The sequence below is a fragment of the Alexandromys fortis genome, unplaced genomic scaffold (genome assembly GCF_014885135.2).
Source record: "Alexandromys fortis isolate MF-2015 unplaced genomic scaffold, M_Fortis_MF-2015_v1.1 scaffold_33, whole genome shotgun sequence".
Classification (NCBI taxonomy): Eukaryota; Metazoa; Chordata; class Mammalia; order Rodentia; family Cricetidae; genus Alexandromys; species Alexandromys fortis.
The window spans coordinates 14,538,017-14,556,786 of NW_026067917.1; the positions used below are offsets into that span (position 1 = coordinate 14,538,017).

General features: G+C 52.3%; 1 protein-coding gene across 6 annotated transcripts in view; it reads right to left on the reverse strand.

Moving 5' to 3' along the window:
* Cacna1b (calcium voltage-gated channel subunit alpha1 B) overlaps nucleotides 1-14,063 on the reverse strand; it is a 158,809-nt gene extending 144,746 nt beyond the window's left edge. For all 6 annotated transcript variants that reach the window (XM_050139968.1, XM_050139969.1, XM_050139967.1 and 3 more), the window contains exons 1-3: nucleotides 13,771-14,063; nucleotides 12,780-12,885; nucleotides 9,131-9,270 (exon numbers count right to left, since the gene is read on the reverse strand). In XM_050139968.1, the coding sequence (XP_049995925.1) occupies nucleotides 9,131-9,270; nucleotides 12,780-12,885; nucleotides 13,771-14,054 (530 nt within the window). In that variant the 5' untranslated portion in view covers nucleotides 14,055-14,063. The remainder of the gene's footprint in view (nucleotides 1-9,130; nucleotides 9,271-12,779; nucleotides 12,886-13,770) is intronic.
* Between the last annotated feature and the right edge of the window lie 4,707 nt (nucleotides 14,064-18,770).

An 18,770-nucleotide genomic window follows, 5' to 3' on the forward strand; every position in this document is an offset into this window, starting at 1 on the left:
GTCCTACCAGTGTGCACCAGTGTGAGTCTGGTGAGTCTGTGGAAACCCGTATGTCCACCACTCCCAGGCCCCTCTTGTCTGCTCACCTGTGGGCAGCAGTCAGCCACCTCCCCTGTACTGATTAGGTCTGCAGGCAGACAAGGCAGCCCTGGCCTCCTCTCCACCAGGGAGCAGCTGCGCTTCCTGAGCTAGGGTCTGAGACAGACGTTGAGAAGAGGTGGAACCAGGGACTCCACGTTAGACAACACACTGCCCTCCAACCACACACTGATGGGGGAGAGTCTTCTGTTTTGTGTTAATTTCATTGGTTAAATAAAGAGACTGCCCTGGCCCTTTAATAGGACAGAAAATTAGGTAGGCGGAGTAAACAGAACAGAATGCTGGGAGAAAGAAGCTGAGTCGGGAGTCACCATGATTCTCACTCCCCACACAGGCGCAGGTTAAGATCTTCCCTGGTAAGCCACCTCGTGGGCTACACAAGATTATTAGAAATGGGTTAGGTCAATATGTAAGAGCTAGCCAATAAGAGGCTGAAACTAATGGGCCAGGCAGTGTTTAAAAGAATACAGTTTCCATGTAATTATTTCGGGTAAAGCTAGCCGGGTGGCGGGACACAGCCCGCTGCTTTCGGGTACAAAGCTAGCCGTGCGGGCGGCCGGGTGGCAGAAAATAGCCAGCCGCCCCTATTACAACAACACAGCCCATCACTCTCCCTCCTTCCAACCTCAGCCTCTTCTGGGTGCTGTGTTGTCAGGGTCCGTGGCCAATGGGAGGAAAATGCAGAAAGCACATGAGGAGAGGCCTCAAGCCAGGGGGGTGACGCAGCACTCTACAGTGCTTAGCTAGAGTCTCAGGGCACAAGAAGAGCAGGCCAGCCCAGGGTGGCAAGGGGTCACAAAACAACTGGGCCTAGAGCTGTATCCCATCCATAATCACAGCCTGTGGTACTCACAGGAACCTGGGCTTCCAGCTCCCAGAACAGACAAAGCTGCCCAGTCTGTGTGGGACTGTGTTATGCCTTCACACACACACACACACACACACACACACACACACACACACACACGAAGGCCCTGGCAAGGTGAGAGTGGATGACTCAGGCCAGCACTGGGGAAGAGAGGGTGGTGATATAGTACAAGTCCCATTCCAAATGGGCCCCAGCACTGCCTCGTAGGCCAACCAGGGCACAGGGTTCTTTCTAGAGTGACCCGCAGATGGACTCTGTGGCGGTGTGATGTGAATTCTAGTATGAACCCTGCCACCCCAGACCGGGAACAACAAAGGGGATGGCAGCAGTGAGGGAAGAAAGCAGGCAGAGATTAAATGCCACGAGCTAATGACAGGTGTAGCTATGTGGCCTGCTGGAACTCTGCCCGGCTAAACGGTGGGGTGTAAAACAGGCCAACCAGAGGACGCTACAACAGCGTGGAGGGCAGCACAGTGAAGAGCTGCTCTTTCTACTCCAGTAGGCATGGAAGCCCAGGAACTAGGGAGCTCCCAAGCCCCCCGATCAGGGAATTGAGGATGAGCAGGAGGCCTGCCTGCCACCCTGCTCTCGGTCCAGGGACTAGCTCCAAGCCTAGTAACGGAGAGACACCATTAGCAATCATTCTCACCTAGGCGTGGATCACAGCTTTGGGCTGCGGGTGTGAGGAGGGGGGGAGAGACGCCAATGAGTGTGCTCCTCTTTGCTCACAGTGCCACCCTTGCTGGGTGTGAACTCAAACTCCTGAGACATCTGTGGGGGTACAGCCACACGATGCAGCACCAGCTGCCCTGGGTTATAATATCGCTAGCCTGGACACGGCCCAACACACCAGGGCACCCGCGCCAGAACACCCATGCCTGAGACTATCGAGGAACCGCCAAACAGGACAGAGCCATGTTAGTGAGCCAGACAGGCAGAGACCACCAGGTAGAACTGGGGTGTCTACTCAAGATGGAAACTTGGGAGTTCACAAAGCCCCTCCCTCCTAAATGGTGACAACTAACTTAGAGCCCATCTCAAAACCTTGACCAGGCCTACAGCCACCAGCTACAGGGCCAGGCTGGAAATGGGTTCATGGACCCAAGTGAAGTACATGCTGTACCAGACCCTTACTCCTTTGTCTGACACCTTGTGTCAGGCCCTCGCTGGTGCTACAGAACCAGCTCCCTGGCCCCGCACTGTTGTCCACAGCTCACAGTGGTGTTTCCAGCACCTTGGGTCCACTCTGTGTCTGGAGCTCTGTAGACTTTGCAAGGCTAGGCTGTGGTCCCTAACCAGTCTGGGCAACAACTGTACTAGTTTTGCAGATGCATGTCCCTTTCTCTCCCTGGGACGTTCTGTGAAAAGGTTTCACTTCTTCAGCTCTGAGCTACAGTGGTCAGGTGCAGAGCGAACAGGTGGGCACAGGCAAGTCTGTTGACTGACCACCCAGGGTGCTGACCACCAAGAAACTTCTGGGTTTTATTCCGAATAATCTGAAAGGCCATGGAGGCTGGAATTAGAGGTGTCTTAGCCCAAAATCCACCCAAGTCTAAAGGCACAGTTTGTGGAAGCACAAGGACAGGTGGGGGTGTGTCCCTAGGGCCCAGGATTCCTGCTCTCTGCCCTTTCTTATGGCTGGAGTATTGCAAGAAGCAACTAGAAGCATATCCCACTCCTAGACCCTGCAGTCAGGCAGAAGTCTGGGCTACAGGGATTATGGACGCTTTCTGCCATGAATCAGTGGTTAGTAGACTTCAGGAATGTCTCCCGACACTCACCTATGGTCTAGCCCAGAGGAAGGTGGGCCTCTGTGCACTGAGGGTCACAGGGTCAAGGTCTGCACCCCAACCAGCCCCCACTCATCAAGAAGACCCCACTCTGTTTTCATATAAGGAAGATTGTACAATCCGTTTTCCCAGGGGCTGTTCCTAACCCAGAAACACACAGGACTCTTAGACCCTAGGAATACCTGGCAGGATGAGAGCTTGAAGCTACTTCAGTGAGGGGACTGGAGATCCCCCACCTGCCTAGGACCAGGGAGGAGCCTGAACCCCTGAACACAAGTCAATGGGGATTGTCCCAGAGAAGGGCCTGGTTCTGTTCCATGATTTAGAAGTACTGAGTCCTGAAGCAAAGAAAAAAGTTGGGGGAAGTAGGAGACAGAGAAGAGAGTGAGCTGGGTCCTCTATAAATACCCACTTGCAGGGGTGTGTGCCAAGGAGGGAGGCTGGGCGCCACTCATCAGAGCAGGGCATCCCTGGGGCTTTATGTAACCGGCAGAGGACTCTAGAGTTGTCACAGGGGCAGGAAGCCATGGGAGGCCACTATCAATAAGGCCATCTGAGATAATGAATACCAGTGCTGAACCCAGGGTCACCACCCCTCACCCAGTGCCCACATTCACAGAGCTGCTCCGGGCAGAGGCTTCGCTGTACGTGGCGGGGACGTTGGGGAGACCCCCATTGTCCTGGCAAGTTCCAAGATGTCACAGGGCCAGGAAAGGTTGCAAAACCCAAGGATACTACCTGGAAAACCTTAACCCTGATCTCAGAAGATAGGGATCAAAGGTTTCCTCCATGCGGCTGCAGAGGCTACCTCTCAAAACAGAACTCCTGAACTCCTAACTCCAGCCACACTTAGGGGCAGCAAACAATCAGAGCCCTGGTTGTAGGAAGGGAAAGGGAATCCAATGAATCTCAACCTGAGCAGCACAGAGGCCCCCCCCCCCCCCCCCCGCAGAGTCACTGTTAAACACTGGGGAGCTACAGAACAGCCCACTGTGTGGAGCTGCCTTTAGCTATGTCTTGAGCCACTAGTCAGTGGGCACGGTATCCCTAAGCACTGTCCCCTTGCCTTGGCAGATAGCCATGTGCTCATCTATTTCTTCTGTCCCTAACTTCCTTGTGCCTCCCCAGCCCCCAGGGAGCACCTCCCAAATCAGGCTACATCCTTGTGCCCTGAAAGCCATTAGACACTGGCACTAGGTTCAGAGTCTGTGGTGACCGTGCCTGACTCTGAGCTCACTGTCCACCTTCCCTCCCACGAGGCAGCCCACACTCCTCTCCTCTTCCCACAGGAGATGAATCCAGAGAGAGGAGCCTGAGCTCTAATTACACACCCTGGAAAGGAATCTCTGTTTAATTTGAAGTAAAATGAGAAGCTGTGGTTGGAAATGCCCCCCCCAGGGAGCCACCTGCCTGAGCCAAGACGTGTTTCTCTGTGTCTCCATAGGCCATTAGGGGAAGCAGCAGGCTAGGCCACACAACAGAGGTCCTTGTTACCTATGAAATGAAGTCCTCCAGGCCAAAGGCCATGGCAGGGTTCTCTAGGGGTCCTGGAAGAGAGGAGGCAGTGACAAGGTGAGTGTGGGGTGGGAGAAGTATGACGGTTACCATAGGGAGCACGGAAAGGATAGCAGCTGGGAACTGAGGGTTGGATGTGGAAGGTGCCAGAGGTTCCTGGAGACTCTGCCTTCTCGGTACGCCCCTTGAACTCTCTGGAGTCTCTGCCCAGGCTGCTGCTGCCCCAGTGCCCTCGGTCTCAATCGTCTGCTTTCTTCCCTGTGCCCAGTATAAACCCAACTCGACTGCCCTACACCCAGACCATGGCCCTGTCCTGCCCCCCACCACATCCACCAAAACTGTCTTTCAAGGACCTCCTGACACCAGCAACAGAATTTCCCATTAGTGACTGTGAGCCCTCCCCTCCCCAAGGGCAAATGGACAGTCCGTTCATATATCCAGAAAAACGTGGCCTGCAGAAGGACAAGAAACCTATTGGGGTACTTCTGTGTCCTAAGAAACCTAAACAGGGTAGAAGGCAAGAGGCATCTCCAGCAATTTTACCTTCCAGGCGGCCAAGCAAGGTGAGGAGCAGGCAATGGAGGAGGGCAGCTGGGAAGGAAGGCTGGCGCTGGCGAGGGGAGCTCTAGGGGCCCCACGCACTTGCTCTCCCTCTCTCTGCACCCCTCCTTGCTCTGCCCTACATTTGTCTCCTCCATCTCAGTCTCCACAGCCCTTCACTCATCTTCACACATCCCAGCCGACGCACTTGCTTCCAGATTCAGTCTGTGAAGACTCCAGCCATCCCCACCACCCCTGCCCACCTAAGCACAGCCATTCTGTGCCTCTCTCCTCCACCCACAGCACGCAACCGTCTCTCTCCTGCTTTGCTGCAAAGCACCTTTAACAATGAGCATCACTAACAGGTCCCCCCTAGAGGCCCCCATACTCGGTATTCTCATTCCCCCACACACGAATTCACTTCAGGCCACATCACACGGTTCCCTCCGACATTGGCTTTGTAGTAGAGCATACTCCTCCTGAATCCCCGGCTGAACACAAGTGTTCCCCTGGGTCTCCATCACCTCCCTGCCCGAGCAACTCACGGGTATAGAAACCAGCATACAGTCCGAGACAGCTTCTCTAGTTCCTGGCGATCCTGTCTGGTCTCTCTATACTCTTGGTCAGGAACATAGCCACAGCTCTCCCCAGAAATCAAGTAGTTTATACCCTTAAGCCTTGAAGCCCATTCATGCCCTCCCAAACCTGAAGCCTTCCCTGACTGCCTATACAAAGTTTGCCCTATGTACTCCTCACCCACTTTCCCACCAAGATCAAGCCCTTTCATAACCTGTTGAGCAGGTCCGTGCCAAGAAGCACTGTGGTCTAGCCAAGGTGCAGACTTGCCCTGGCTACCGTCTCGGAGGCAGAGCAGCATATGTGAGCACCATCCAGGCATGAGATCACGTATACTGATGAGAAACCGGCTGGGAAGGATGCCTGCCACTCTGGACACCACTCGCCGGAAGGGACTCTGTGGCTCTGTCCCCATGTTCACAACATCTGGCAAATGCCGAGGACGTAGTGATTAATGGTGAGTGGCTGGAGCAGTGTGAGCAGACGAGACGCCCAAGTGCTCAGAAAAATGAACAGGGTTGCGGGTGGACATGATGCCGATGGGCACGGATAAACAGGCTGAAGAGGAGGAGGACATAGCTCTCAGGAGGCCCCTGGCTGCACTGGGACGGTGACTCTTTCTGTCATTTTCCAACTAGGGCTCCTATCCGGGCACTTCTGGGCCCTACTCATCCTAGTATGCGGAAAGAAGTGTCCGTGGAAAAGGACGTGGGCAGGAAGCTGTAGGACCAGGAAGGGAACCCTTCTCCTAGCAGTGAGGAAGGGCTCATATTAGGAGATTTAGGCACTTGTCCCCATCCTACCAAGGGACAACAGTCTGGGTAGTAATCCATGGGCTAGTCCAGTGGGAAACAGGAAGTCATAACTGAGGGGCCAGACTCCCGAGCACAAGCCCATACTCCATCTCTCATAATCCCCAGGCTCCCAGAGGCATCCTTGTGACCTATACAGATCCACAACCAGATCACAGCTTTGCCTCAGAGAGGGCAGCAAGTGACCAGCGCACCTAGTGGATTACAGCCCCTGTACCATATCCGCTGGCGCAGAGAACGAGACACCAGAGAAGGAAGCAAGGCAGACAGCAGCAGGCACCCAGCTTCAGCTTCTCTAAGAACAGGGTGGTGGCTCACAACTCCCTACCCTACCACGACCCAGGCATCTCTCACAACCAGCGTCAGGAACAGAGAGACCCCTGCTGGCCACTGGGGATATACCTGGCTTCACTAGGCAACAGGCCAGGGTGCTGTCTGCCACTCCCCTCCGGGCCTCGAACCCTCTAAGCACCAATTAAACAACGCCTAATTAAAACAACAAAATAACAAGAACGTGCCACACCCCCACATATACCCTACCATTGGGACCTCAGCTCAGAAGGGTTAGAGATGGGTTCTTCCCTGGGTTTTCCACCAAAGCCTCCCATAAACACAGACACACTCGGGTCCTCGTGACTCTATCCTATAGGAGCATCAGAGCAGCTCCGAGTGTGGCTCTGGTCCTGCGTGCGGGCCTCCATGAAACATGGATCACCCTCCCACCTGGGGTTGGCACTACCTCAAGGAGCTGGCTACAAGGGAAGAAACCTAAAACCACAACAGCAGTGCCAGCTTTCCCGAGGACACGGAGGACAGGGGCGGAGACACGAAGCAAGAGACTGAGAGGAGACGGGCGACAGAGGGGAGGAAGACAGGAGAGTGAGGGGAACAGAAAGGGTGGAGAAGTGGAAGGAAAGAAAACACAGCTGTACAAAGAGACAGAAAGGGAGAAGGGGCAAACAGAACATGGACAGGGGGTCTCCAAGACTAGGAGACAGTCCTGCCTTCCTTTGGGGGCCCTGGCATAGTCTCACAGGCATTCACAGGAAGGTTAGCACCCTACACCTTGAGTGGCAGATTCTAGTAGCAGGGGTCCAGCATCCCTTGCCGGCCTCTCCTCAGCATCCATCCGTTTTGCCACCACTCACTGCCCCCTCCTGGATGGCTGCCCCAAGATAGGCTCAGGGGACACTCTGAAAAATAAGACACCATTCTTGTCTTCGGGGATTTGAACTCAAGGGAAAGAGAACTGTAAACAGCTATAGCTACTCCCGGATGCCCCAGGTGGTAGCCTGGACGTGGGGAACACCCGACCCACAGGGGCCACACTTGTTACCAACCCCTCGTGATCCTTCACTTGTGTCTTCGGTGGAAAGCAAGCATCCATAAAGCTACCGAGGGCTTTCTGTAAACACGCTCCCACTTTAGAACAAGGAGCAAGCCACAGATGTGGGCAAAGATCACACACGGTGGCACTGAGGCCACCATTACACTACGTTCCTCGGGAATACCAGATAACTCTACAAGACAAACCTTACACCTTCCCAAGCCTCAGCCTTACAAACGTGGACCTCACAACAGAAGCTACAACACAAAGATGGGGAGCATCTTTGTCTCCCATAACTCTGTGGGTCTTACCTAGGAGCCCAGAGGTCTTACCTAACTTCCTTTGTTCCTCAACCACAGGGAGCATGGTGGCTGAAGCCCCAGACCCAGGCTTCTCAGACACCTCCTTCCTGATGCTCAACCCCCTCCTACATACACCTACATGCACCATGGAGGTCGGTGGGCAGAGATGGAACCACCCTAGCTCCCATTTTAAAAAGTGCAGCATTCTCACCTGTAGTGGGCCAGCTCCCTATGCCCTGATCTTGGCACTTAATCCCCAACCACAAGGCCCTACGGAAGATGACACTGCCATCCCTAGACCAGGACAGAGGCTCTGAGAAAGCCACAGGCTCTGTGTGAGTAGCCCTCATCCCAACCACAGCCTCGGCCCCCCAGCACAGGAGTTCCCCAGCCCACAGCCTACACCAGAGAAACGGAAGAAGACTGTGCAATGCCCATTAGGCAGACAAATCAACCGAGTTGGCCAGGAGATGGGCAAGCTCCTGGGAGGTAGGGAGTTTTAATCTGGTCACTGTATGGAAGGACTGACGGACAGGAAGCAGCAGGCATACAATGTAACTAAACACGTTCAGGGGCGGAGGGACTGGAGAGATGGCTCAGCAGCAAAGAGCGCTTGTGGTTCTTGCTTAGAACCCAGATTCAGTTTCCAGCACCCACATAGTAACTCCAGTTCTGGGGGACCTGGTGCTCTCTTCTGACCTCCAAGGGCACCATGCACACATGTGGTACACAGACATACATGCAAGCAAAACACCCATACATTGAATAAATCTAAAATCAGAAACATTGCCAGGGCGAGAACTGGGATCACATACTCAGCCTCACACAGTGGAGTGGCACAGAGCTATCAGGGAGACGTCCCAGGTAGCTTCTCAGACAGGAAATGGCTCAGATATCAAGTGCTTCTCAAGATCACAGATGGGTAAGAGCCTTCTGAAGCACCTCACTTGCTGGTTACACCATCAATAGTGCCCATAGTGCCTGCCTTGCTTTTAGGGTCTGTAATCAGGCTCCTCCTGATAGGCCTAGGAGTGAGCCCTTTGGGAAAACACAGTAGAAATACAAGCATGGTCTTCAGAGCACAGCAGATGGGAACAGACCCCAATGTCTCTGAGAGCCTTACTTGGGAGCCCAGCAAGCTGAGTGGGGAGAAGCAATCGCCATTCGTCCAGAGGTATAACAGAGAGTTCTTTACCCTCTGCACTGCACTCAGGGGATGGGGTACCAACATGAACATTTCTTCCACTTCAGCCCTATGGTGGGGCAGCACACACCAATGCACTCGGGCTTGGCCCACCTACCCCGTGAGAACCACCACGAAGTCCATGACATTCCAGCCATTTCGAAGGTAGGAGCCCTTGTGGAAAACGAAGCCCAGTGCGATGATCTTGATCCCCGCCTCGAAGCAAAAGATCCCGATGAAATAAGGCTCCGTGTCATCCTGAGGAGGAGCACAGGACAGTGTTCACCTCCGTCCCCTCAGCAAAATGGCTACTCAGCAGTCCCTGTCTGATGGGCACACAGACCACCCCACGGCTAACCCTGCCAGGCACCTCAGGCTTCTCCAGTGTGCACTGCTCGCTCCCACTAGCCTGAGTGTGACCACCTGACACGACTAATAATGGGATCTACCATTTGTCAATGTGACAGCAGTGCCCTGATCGTGCCTACACGACCTTAGATCTCTACTCTGTCATCCCAGCTGCCGCTCCATTCACAGGGTACCAGGACTGTCCTGCTGGAATCATGGAGAAGACTTTAGACTTTGCTCAAGGAGGTAAAAAGGGTAGTGATGATGCTCATTTTGGATGCCTGTAAATCAAGTCCTTGTATTAACTACACCAACTCTTTCTATACAGTCAGGTCTTCTCCCTTCCAAGCGCACAAAGGCACAGAGAGGGAGTATCTAGACCAGAGACCATATGTAACCCCAACAGCCACCTGGGTCTGACCCTAGGCTCTGGCCACTGTGCCAGGTCACCTGGAAAGCTTGGCATCCTTAGTCTTTGCTTTGGGACTCACTCACACATGCAACACACATAGACAAGCAGAACATGGAAACTCTGATGGGGGAATAAAGAGAAGCAAAGCTCCAGCATTAAGGAAACTACAGTGACAATATTGGGAAGACCAGGGGACAGTGCCCCTTTACAGGCTAGGCCTACATCCCAGCAGTAGGCATGAGGCTGGGAGGTGGGAGCAAACCCAGGAACCCATACAGGCCAAGGCTCAAGGAGTCTTGTCAAAGGCGTGGTAACAAAAGTTTCTAGGGCTAGAGTCTAAGGGAAAGACTGTTGTTGGAGAAAACAGTAGGACCAAGGGAATGGAGACAGGGACTCTAATAAGATCCCCATGTCCACTTCTTAGCCAACACCTACAAGGAATGATGCTGGGGAGGACCAGAGCCGAGCAAACAGTAGGAAGCATGGGGAGAAGATGTTCCAGGACCACGGATGTAGAAAGCAATAGGAGCATCAGGTGTAAGGGGAAGGGAGCAGACAGCTTCAGGGAGCTGGACAAGGAGGCTTAGCATGATTCAGTTGCTACACTCTGGGGCAGCAGCTTTAAAAATAGGAAGAAAGGATGGGAAGCAGGATGGCTTCCAGAGTCCATTCACAAGGGTTGGCCCCTAGGACCAGCTCCAGCAAAAACTGCTCTTCAAACACACCATGCCCCCATGAGGGAAGACTGGGCATGTGGTCTATATGGTCCAAGGAGCTGCCACATGAGATGAGCCAACTAACTTCTTCAGCTGGAGCCTCTCTCCAAGAAGTATGACCCTCAAGAGCCCCGTGCCTTGCCAACACATGAGCTTGATCCTCCCTCTCTTGCCTACAGGGAGTCAGTCCCTAAGACTGGCTGATGGCCCTGAAGTTTGCAAAGGGCAGTGGCTATCAGCAGGTATGAGTAGAACAAGGAGCCTGGCCACTTAGCATCCATGATGGCCCAGTGTCCCTGTTCTGCCTCCTGATGCTGACTCATGACAGGGATGAAGCTCTTGAAGGAATGCACGCATTGGTCTTGGCCTCAAGATTTCTGGTCTAGTTTAGTTGGGAGGGTCTTCGTTCCTCAAGGGGAGGGACTGTTGACTATCTGCACCAAAGAAGAAATTGACCTCACAATGTCTTTATGGACAAAAAGAGAAGAACTGACCATATTCTAGAGCCACTAGCAAGGAAGTCCTCCCTTAGATTCTTCTGCCCAGCTCCTCTAAGCCAGACCCGTGACTGAGGCTGATGGGACAGGAAGATAGGTATGCCAATGGCTTGAGAGCCGCTGAGCTGCAAGACAGAGGCTTGGCAGCTATAGAGGAGAAGTAAGGAAGAAGCAGGGGCCCCAGAGAGGAGGAACTGACCCCAAGTGAGGCTAGACACACTGGGGTCCTAAAACCACTCAGCCCCTTACTGCTAGGTAGCTAGAAGCTCTATTGTCCAAGCCCGTCTGTCTTTTGTTCATCCTCACAGCCCCTGAGGACTGAGCCCACAGGCAAGGCTGAGCTTAGTCGAGAACATTTTGGAGCTCCAGGATAGGCCCAAAGTGGCATATACTGCTTGTTTTCCCAATAGATTAGCCACAAAAGTTACATCTTCCCATTCCCATCATTATCAACACCAAGCAAACCTGCTGCTCTGACACAGGTAATCAGAAAGCTGAACACGAGACTTGGCGAAAAAAGGATGCCTAAGTTCATGGCCCCTTGCACTGACCTCAGTCTGGCCTGTGACCCTCTTGGCCTATGGGCTAGAGTTCCCTAGAGATATGGTCATGACCTATGGCCTGGCGCTGGTGATGCTCAACCTGGTAAACCTCCAAGTTCGCTCCCTTCTCTGGCCTCTGGAATGGCTGTTCACCACAAGAATGGAGCAAGCAGAGCTCCTACTAGGCCAGAAGCCCAAAGGAGCAGAGGAACCCTTCTGGACACGACCAAAGGTGTCCAGAGACCATTACTTACCCTCTGCCTTGAAACCTGACTTAACTCACAATCCTCCTTCCCAGTCTATACTCTCTAAGCCCACTTAGCCTTCTCCTGTCCTCCAGGAAGATCCTCAATCCCAGGTGGCCATCCTAAACATCCCCTTAGTTTGTCATGAAGTCCACCTTCTCAGAGCCACCTCCCCTGCCAAACTTCAGAAAAGAATGGGAAACAGGCCACACAGGAGCTCAGCAAGATGCCAGGTCCCAAGCTACACATTGCTTTATCTGAGTTGAAGTCAGAGAAGCAACAGCCAGGATGGAGAGAGAACAGAGCAGCCTCTTCTCCTTAGAGAGCTCAGTCCCCAGGGTCCTTCTGAACCCCACTAGCTTCTCCTCCATACAAGAAGTACTATAGTCTCACAGTCACACCCTGCACATGCTAAGCCCAGGCAAAAGGGCAGCAGGAGAGAGCGGCGGCTGTGCCCTCACCTGTGAAGTAACACTAGCCCTTCAAACCTCCTGAGTGTAGAAGGCTGGCCTTCAATCCTGCCTCCCACTCCTTAAGAGTCATAATCCCAGAGGTATGGCTTCTGGTTCCCAGAATGGACATCACTGGGTTCTAGGAAACTCTTGGCAAGAAACTAGAGGAGAATATGGATTTGAAACATTTGGGAAGAAGTGCTTCCTTAGGGAATATGGCAGGAAAGGGTCAGCTGGCCACAGGGTTGCCCATAAAGCCTGACATTCTTATTATATCTTTGAGAAATACCCCTCCCTCATTCCAGGTCTAGAACTGGGTCCTTAAGTCAAGGCCAGCATAGCATGCACAAATGAACCATCTGGGAGGAGGGGTAGCTAAAGTCACAAGGCGCCAGCTAGTGATTCCCTGATCTTTCATCACACTCAACTGGCCACCCAGTTTCCTGGCACTGGACAGAAAGTCAGGACAGAGCCCTGCCTGTCCAGCTCAGACACATCAGACAACCTGCCACTATCCAAGCTTTCAGCCCCCCCAAACCCTTAGCCAGCACTCACCAGGCGCTCAGACATGGGAGTCTTGTCCCCATCAGGGAGGTGCTGCTCCAGGGCCAGAACAATGCAGTTGGCGATGATGGTGGCCAGGATCATGTATTCGAAGGGCGTGTGTGGGTTAAGGACTGGCTAGGAGGCGCTACGGAGGTAGTGAAGATGAGGACAGCGCAGTGCAGTAGCCAGGGCTGAGTACTGCTGGCCGACACCCACCTTCCCCACTTCAAGGCTAGTCTTCTCAGCTCCCCGCCCTAGTTCTGGGGGCAGCCAAGAGGCGGGGCCTCTGCAGTTGCCCAGCCCCTCCGCTAGTTCCGACGCCGTCAGCACCACGGACAGCTGCCTTGCCTAGCCCGCCAGCGCCACGGGAGAACCCTCCAGTAGCCCCCCAAAGCAGCAGAAGTGGGTCCTGCGCAGGCGCACGCCCTTACCTAAAGACACAGCCACAAGTATCTACACCCGCACGTGAACATAATGTACCAAGAATGCCGAACACACGCACGCGCAGCACCGGCTCAAGCGATGCCCGCACACAAACGCAGGCACCTGCAGTCAGCACGCGCAAGAACCTGCATCCACCTCACACCTGCAAGACTCGGACTCGCCCTCCCGTGTCCTCCAGGACGGCCGCATACTGTGTGCCCCAACCTGCCTCCCCAAGACCAAGTGCACGAAGGGACAAGCCCCAGGTCAGAAGGGGCTCCGCCCAGCGTGCACCCAGTCCGTCGTGGCCTCCACGACCACACACGCGCACACCCAAACCACGCACACACGCACTCGGAGACCGCCCCAGAGGCTCCGCCCCGCTCCTCATCGCCGGCCCGTGGGGTCCGCGACGCGCCTCTCCCGGGTCGCACCCCCTCCCAACACCAGAAAGATGGCCACTGGGCGCCTCCGCCCAGGCCCCAGCCGCCCCTCCCGGACCCGCCGCGCGGACACCGATGTCGCCCAAGCCCCTGACCTCCGCCGGTCCCCGCCCGGCCAGGCCCCCGTAGGATATGGCCACTCCGTGATGCGTTTAGCGTATTTGCGGACGACGTTGTCCTCGCTGAAGATGAAGAGCGAGCGGTTGACGGTGAAGCAGTTCTGCTTGACTGGGATGGGGTTGTACAGGGCCATGGTCCGTGCGCGCTGCGCGATGGACTGCTTGTACAGGACCCGCTGGCCCGGCGGCAGACCCCCTTGGCCCGGGCCACCCGCCCCGCCGGCCCCGCCGCCCCGAGCCCGCTCCCCGCCGCCGGGGCCCCCATAGCGGCCACTCAGCTCGTCCCCGAAGCGGACCATGACTCCTGGGCGCCGCGAGCATCCCCGGCTCCGCGGCCCGGCACCGAGGGCGCGGCGCGCCAGGGGCTCGTAGCCGAGCCGCAGCGAGCCGCCTGGACCTCGCCCGCCAGCTGCTACCGCACCCGAGCCGCGGCCCTACGCCACGCCCTATAAGGGGTCGGTCACGCGGCCGCGCCTAGCCAATCCGCGTCGGTCCCACCCCCGGACCCCACAGACCCCGCCCCCGCGGCCGCCCCCGCCGGAGTCCGCGGCGGTCCTCGGGGAACGCCGAGTTGCGTGTGCCCAGCTCTAGGCAGCGTGAGCCTCTGCGTGCCCCTGGGGCGCCGCCCAAAGCCTTCGCTGCCTCTGGTTCCCCAGGTCAGCAGCCTGAGAGGTCCCCGCGCGCCCTCGCGCTCCTCGAACCCGAACAGACCCTCCCCGGTGGGGCGATGTCCGTGGCATCCAGAAGCGGCAGCCTAGGTTCCCACTGGCGTCCACACCCCTGTCCTGCGGAGGCCATGTCGTCAGCCACTCCCTCTCGATGCTGGCCATCGGATGCCGAGGCTATCGTCGCCCCTTAATTTCTTGATATCCTCACATGCCCTGCTTTGAAATCCCTGGCCCCTGAAGGTCTCGCAATGGACCCTGTCAAGAGTTCCATCTGCGGTTTTTCGTAAACCGGACCCTGAGCCGCTCCAAGATCTCAGCTCAGACAGTCCTTGCTCTGCCATTCATTCTATAAACATTCAGACAGAGCTTCGTGGTGCACCTGTTTGCCACGCCCAGGATCCACCTTCACCGAGCTGACATTTTTCTACCAAAGGTAGAAACATTTATATAGCACTTAATAGGTGATAGCAGACACGGTGAGTACATAGGACGGCTTGTGGGTCTTAACAGCATTGGGATTGACCCCTTCCCCAAATCACACTCAAATGGCAGAGGAAGAGAAAGGGTCCTCTTCACCCTTGCAGGAAATGAACAAAGGAAGGTCACAAAGCCACAGGGATGTGGAAGAGAGGAGGGGGGGGGGGGGGGAATCTCTCTGCCATGCTTGGATCTGAGACCTTGCCTGAAAATTCGTGTGCTGAGGACTTGGTGCCCATTACAGCAGTAATCAGAAGCAAGGGCTTTGGTATCGTGAGAGGGATCTGACCTCATGAAAGGATTGATCCGTTGATGGATTCATAAATTGATGGGCTGCTGGGAGGCTGTGGGAAGCAGAGGAGTGACCTAGCTGAAGGGAGTGGGCCCTTGAGGGGCATGCTGCCGGGGGCTGTATGGGTCTACGGTCCCTTCCTCTCCCTGTCTCTTGTTCTCCTATTCCCTTCCTCCCTCCGCTCAACTCCTCCACCTTTTCTGGCATGATACTCTGACTCCCCACAAACAATGGTACCGCGGAAACCACAGACTGAAACCTCTGAAACTGTGAGCGATAATACACCCTTCCTCCTTTGAGTTGTTCTTAGTGAATGAAAGCTGATCCGCACGTGACTCCAGAGTCCTACTGGGACATGAGTGGTGCAAAGCCAGACCTAGCAGAGGACACAGCAAGGGCAGTCCACGGCTGGAAGTGGGATTCTCTCCTTGTTGGCATCTGACACATTCCAAAGGATCCATCCGCTGGCTACGCAAAGAACATAGACTGCAGGAGACCAGTATATGGGTCTTAGGAAGTACTTAGGAAGCAGAGGCAAACAGCAGCTTATAAGAAACAGTTGTGACTTGACGTAATGAAAAGTCAGCTCTGGGATCCTTATCTTATTCCCCCTTCTTTCCATGATCACCATGCTCTTGTTTTCTTGCTTGTTACCTCGTAACTCAAAGGGCTGCCATGCCGTCACAGGTTTACACTGTCGTATCAGCAAGGGAAGGAAGGTAGAAAAAGCACCTATTTTTAAAATCAGTGCATTATACATATCCTTTTATACAAGGGTATATTTCTGAAGGAAAGATTTTGTTCAAAACTCTTAAACTTTTGTTTTTTTTTCACTTTAAAACATTTGTTTTCAGGGGGATCTGGGGCTGGTACATAAAATGTAAAAATTTTAAAATAAATTAAAAAATGAATAAGTCACAAAAAATGGAAAAAAACATTTATTTACTTTTTTAAGATTTGCTTATGATGCGGTATAGTGATGTCTCAGAGGTTAAGAGCACTGGCTGCTCTTCTAGAGGACTGGGGTTGAATTCCCAGCGCCCACTTGGCAGCTCACAGTGTCTGTCACTCCAGTTGCAGGGGATCCAATGCCTTCTTCAAGCCTCCAAGGGCACTGCATGAAAATGGTACAACAAACATTCAGACAAATATTCATACACAAGAAATAAAAATAAAGTCTCCAAAATTAAAATTTTTTAATATTTTTGATATTTTAATAATTTTGAAGTGGCAAAGGCAGGTTTGTCTTTGTGAGTTTGGATCCAGTCTCATCTATGTTCAAGTTCAACCTTGTTTACACAGCAAGTTCCAAACCAAACAGGCCCTGTCAAAAAATAATAATAAATTTTCTTTTAATTATATGTGTAATTATACATGTAACTCTGTCTACATATTTGTGGGTATGTGTGGATCCCATGGTCCCGGATCTAGACAGACAGTAATAAACGATCCACTGGGGGGTCTCCACTGTGGGTATTTGTGGGTATGTGTGGATCCCATGGCCCTGGATCTAGACAGACAGTAATAAACAATCCACTGTGGGTATTTGCCAGTCTGTTTATTTGCTGCCCACATCACCGATTTCCTATCTCTCCAGGAAAGCTAACACCACTGAGTAGCTGGCACTATTGGTGTTAGATAATGGTTTCCTCCAGGTTGAAACACTGTTTCCTGCGGAGAAGTGGAGTTGGACTTTTTTTAATCATACTGTTGGCTCTTCAATAATGACAAGGAGACTTATGATTAATTATATAAGCCTGACCAATAGCTTAGGCTTTGTTTTAGCTAGCTCTTTTATTTATTTATTATGTATACAATATGCTGTCTGTGTGTATGCCTGCAGGCCAGAAGAGGGCACCAGACCCCATTACAAATGGTGGTCAGCCACCATGTGGTTGCTGGGAATTGAACTCAGGACCTCTAGGAAGAGAGGCAATGCTCTTAACCTCTGAGCCATCTCTCCAGCCCCCTTTAGCTAACTCTTATAACTTAAATTAACCCATTTCTGTTCATCTATGTGCTGCCCCAAGGCCCATTTACCTCCTCTACGTACTATCTATCCAGCTTTTTCTGCTTCTGCCATGCCTCCTTACATCTGCCCTTCCCAGCATCCTCTGTGTCTGGAAATCCTGCCTAGCTATTGGCCATTCAACCTTTTATTAAACCAATCAGAGTGACACGTCTTCATAGTGTACAAAAAGATAATCCCATAACATTTCCCTGCTTTTGTCTACATAAAAAGGAAAGGTTTTAACTCTAACACAGTAAAACTATACATAAGTAGACAGATTTTTCTTTGGGCACAAAGATCCCAAATACTGACACAGAGATTTTTTGTTAATTATGAAAGCTCAGCGTTAGCTTAGGTTTGTTCCTAATTAGTTCTTATAAGTTAACCCATATTTTTAAATCCATGTTAAGTAGTGTGGCTCAATCTCTCACCTCTGCATACTAACCCATCCTGCTTCCTCAGTGCTAACTGGCAACTCCTCCTTTCTTCTTCTTCTTCTTCTTCTTCTTCTTCTTCTTCTTCTTCTTCTTCTTCTTCTTCTTCTTCTTTTTCTCCTCCTCCTCCTCCTCCTCCTCCTCCTCCTCCTCCTCCTCCTTCTTCTTCTTCTTCTTCTTCTTCTTCCCCAGAGTCCTCTTTATCCCCAGAAGTCCTGCCTAACCTCTCCCTGCCTAGGTATTGGTCATTCAGCTCTTTATTAAACCATTCAAAAAGCCCTTTGGCAAAGACACATCTACATAGTGCACACAAATATTCCGTACATTAAAACAAAAGATTTTATTAATTACCTAGGATATGAGATAGGTTTACAGAAAAATTCAGCCACAGAAAGTGCAAATTAGGAGAGATCAATTATAAACAATTGATGATTTTGAAAAATTACTGGGAGTTATTAACTGGTTATGGCCCACAATTGACAATTCAAGAACTAAGTAATTTATCAAACCTTACAAGGTGATAAGGACTTGAATATGCCAAGAAAACTATCAGCTGAGACTGAGAGAGAATTGGTTTGGGTAGAAAAGAAATTACAGAATGTATAGGAGGATCAGTTAGATCCAGAGCTTGATTGTATCCTGGTTATTTTACCTTCTATATATTCTCCCGCAGGAATTCTTATGCAGAGAGAAGATAATACCTTATAACGGATATTTTCACCACACAAACAGAGTAAAAATAAAGACCTGTGTAGAAAAGGTTTCTGAATTGATTCTGGAAGGAAAATTAAGACTTTGTCAATTAATAGGAATAGACTGGGCAGAAATTGTGGTACATTTACGAAAGCTGAAATTTCCTCACTAAGGATAGAAAATGAGCATTGGCAAAGAGCTTGCAGTAATTTGTTGTGTGAGAGATCAGCAACAATATCCCAAAAGCAAAAGACTTCAGTTTATAAAGATAACTAATTGGATTCTTCCTCATATTGTACAGGGAACACCAATTTCTTGAGTTCCTACACTCTATACTGATGCAAATAAATCAGGAAATACAGGTTACAAGTCAGGAAATTTAAGTAACAATGCCTCAAAATCCATATGATTCTATTCAAAAGTCAGAATTATATGCTATA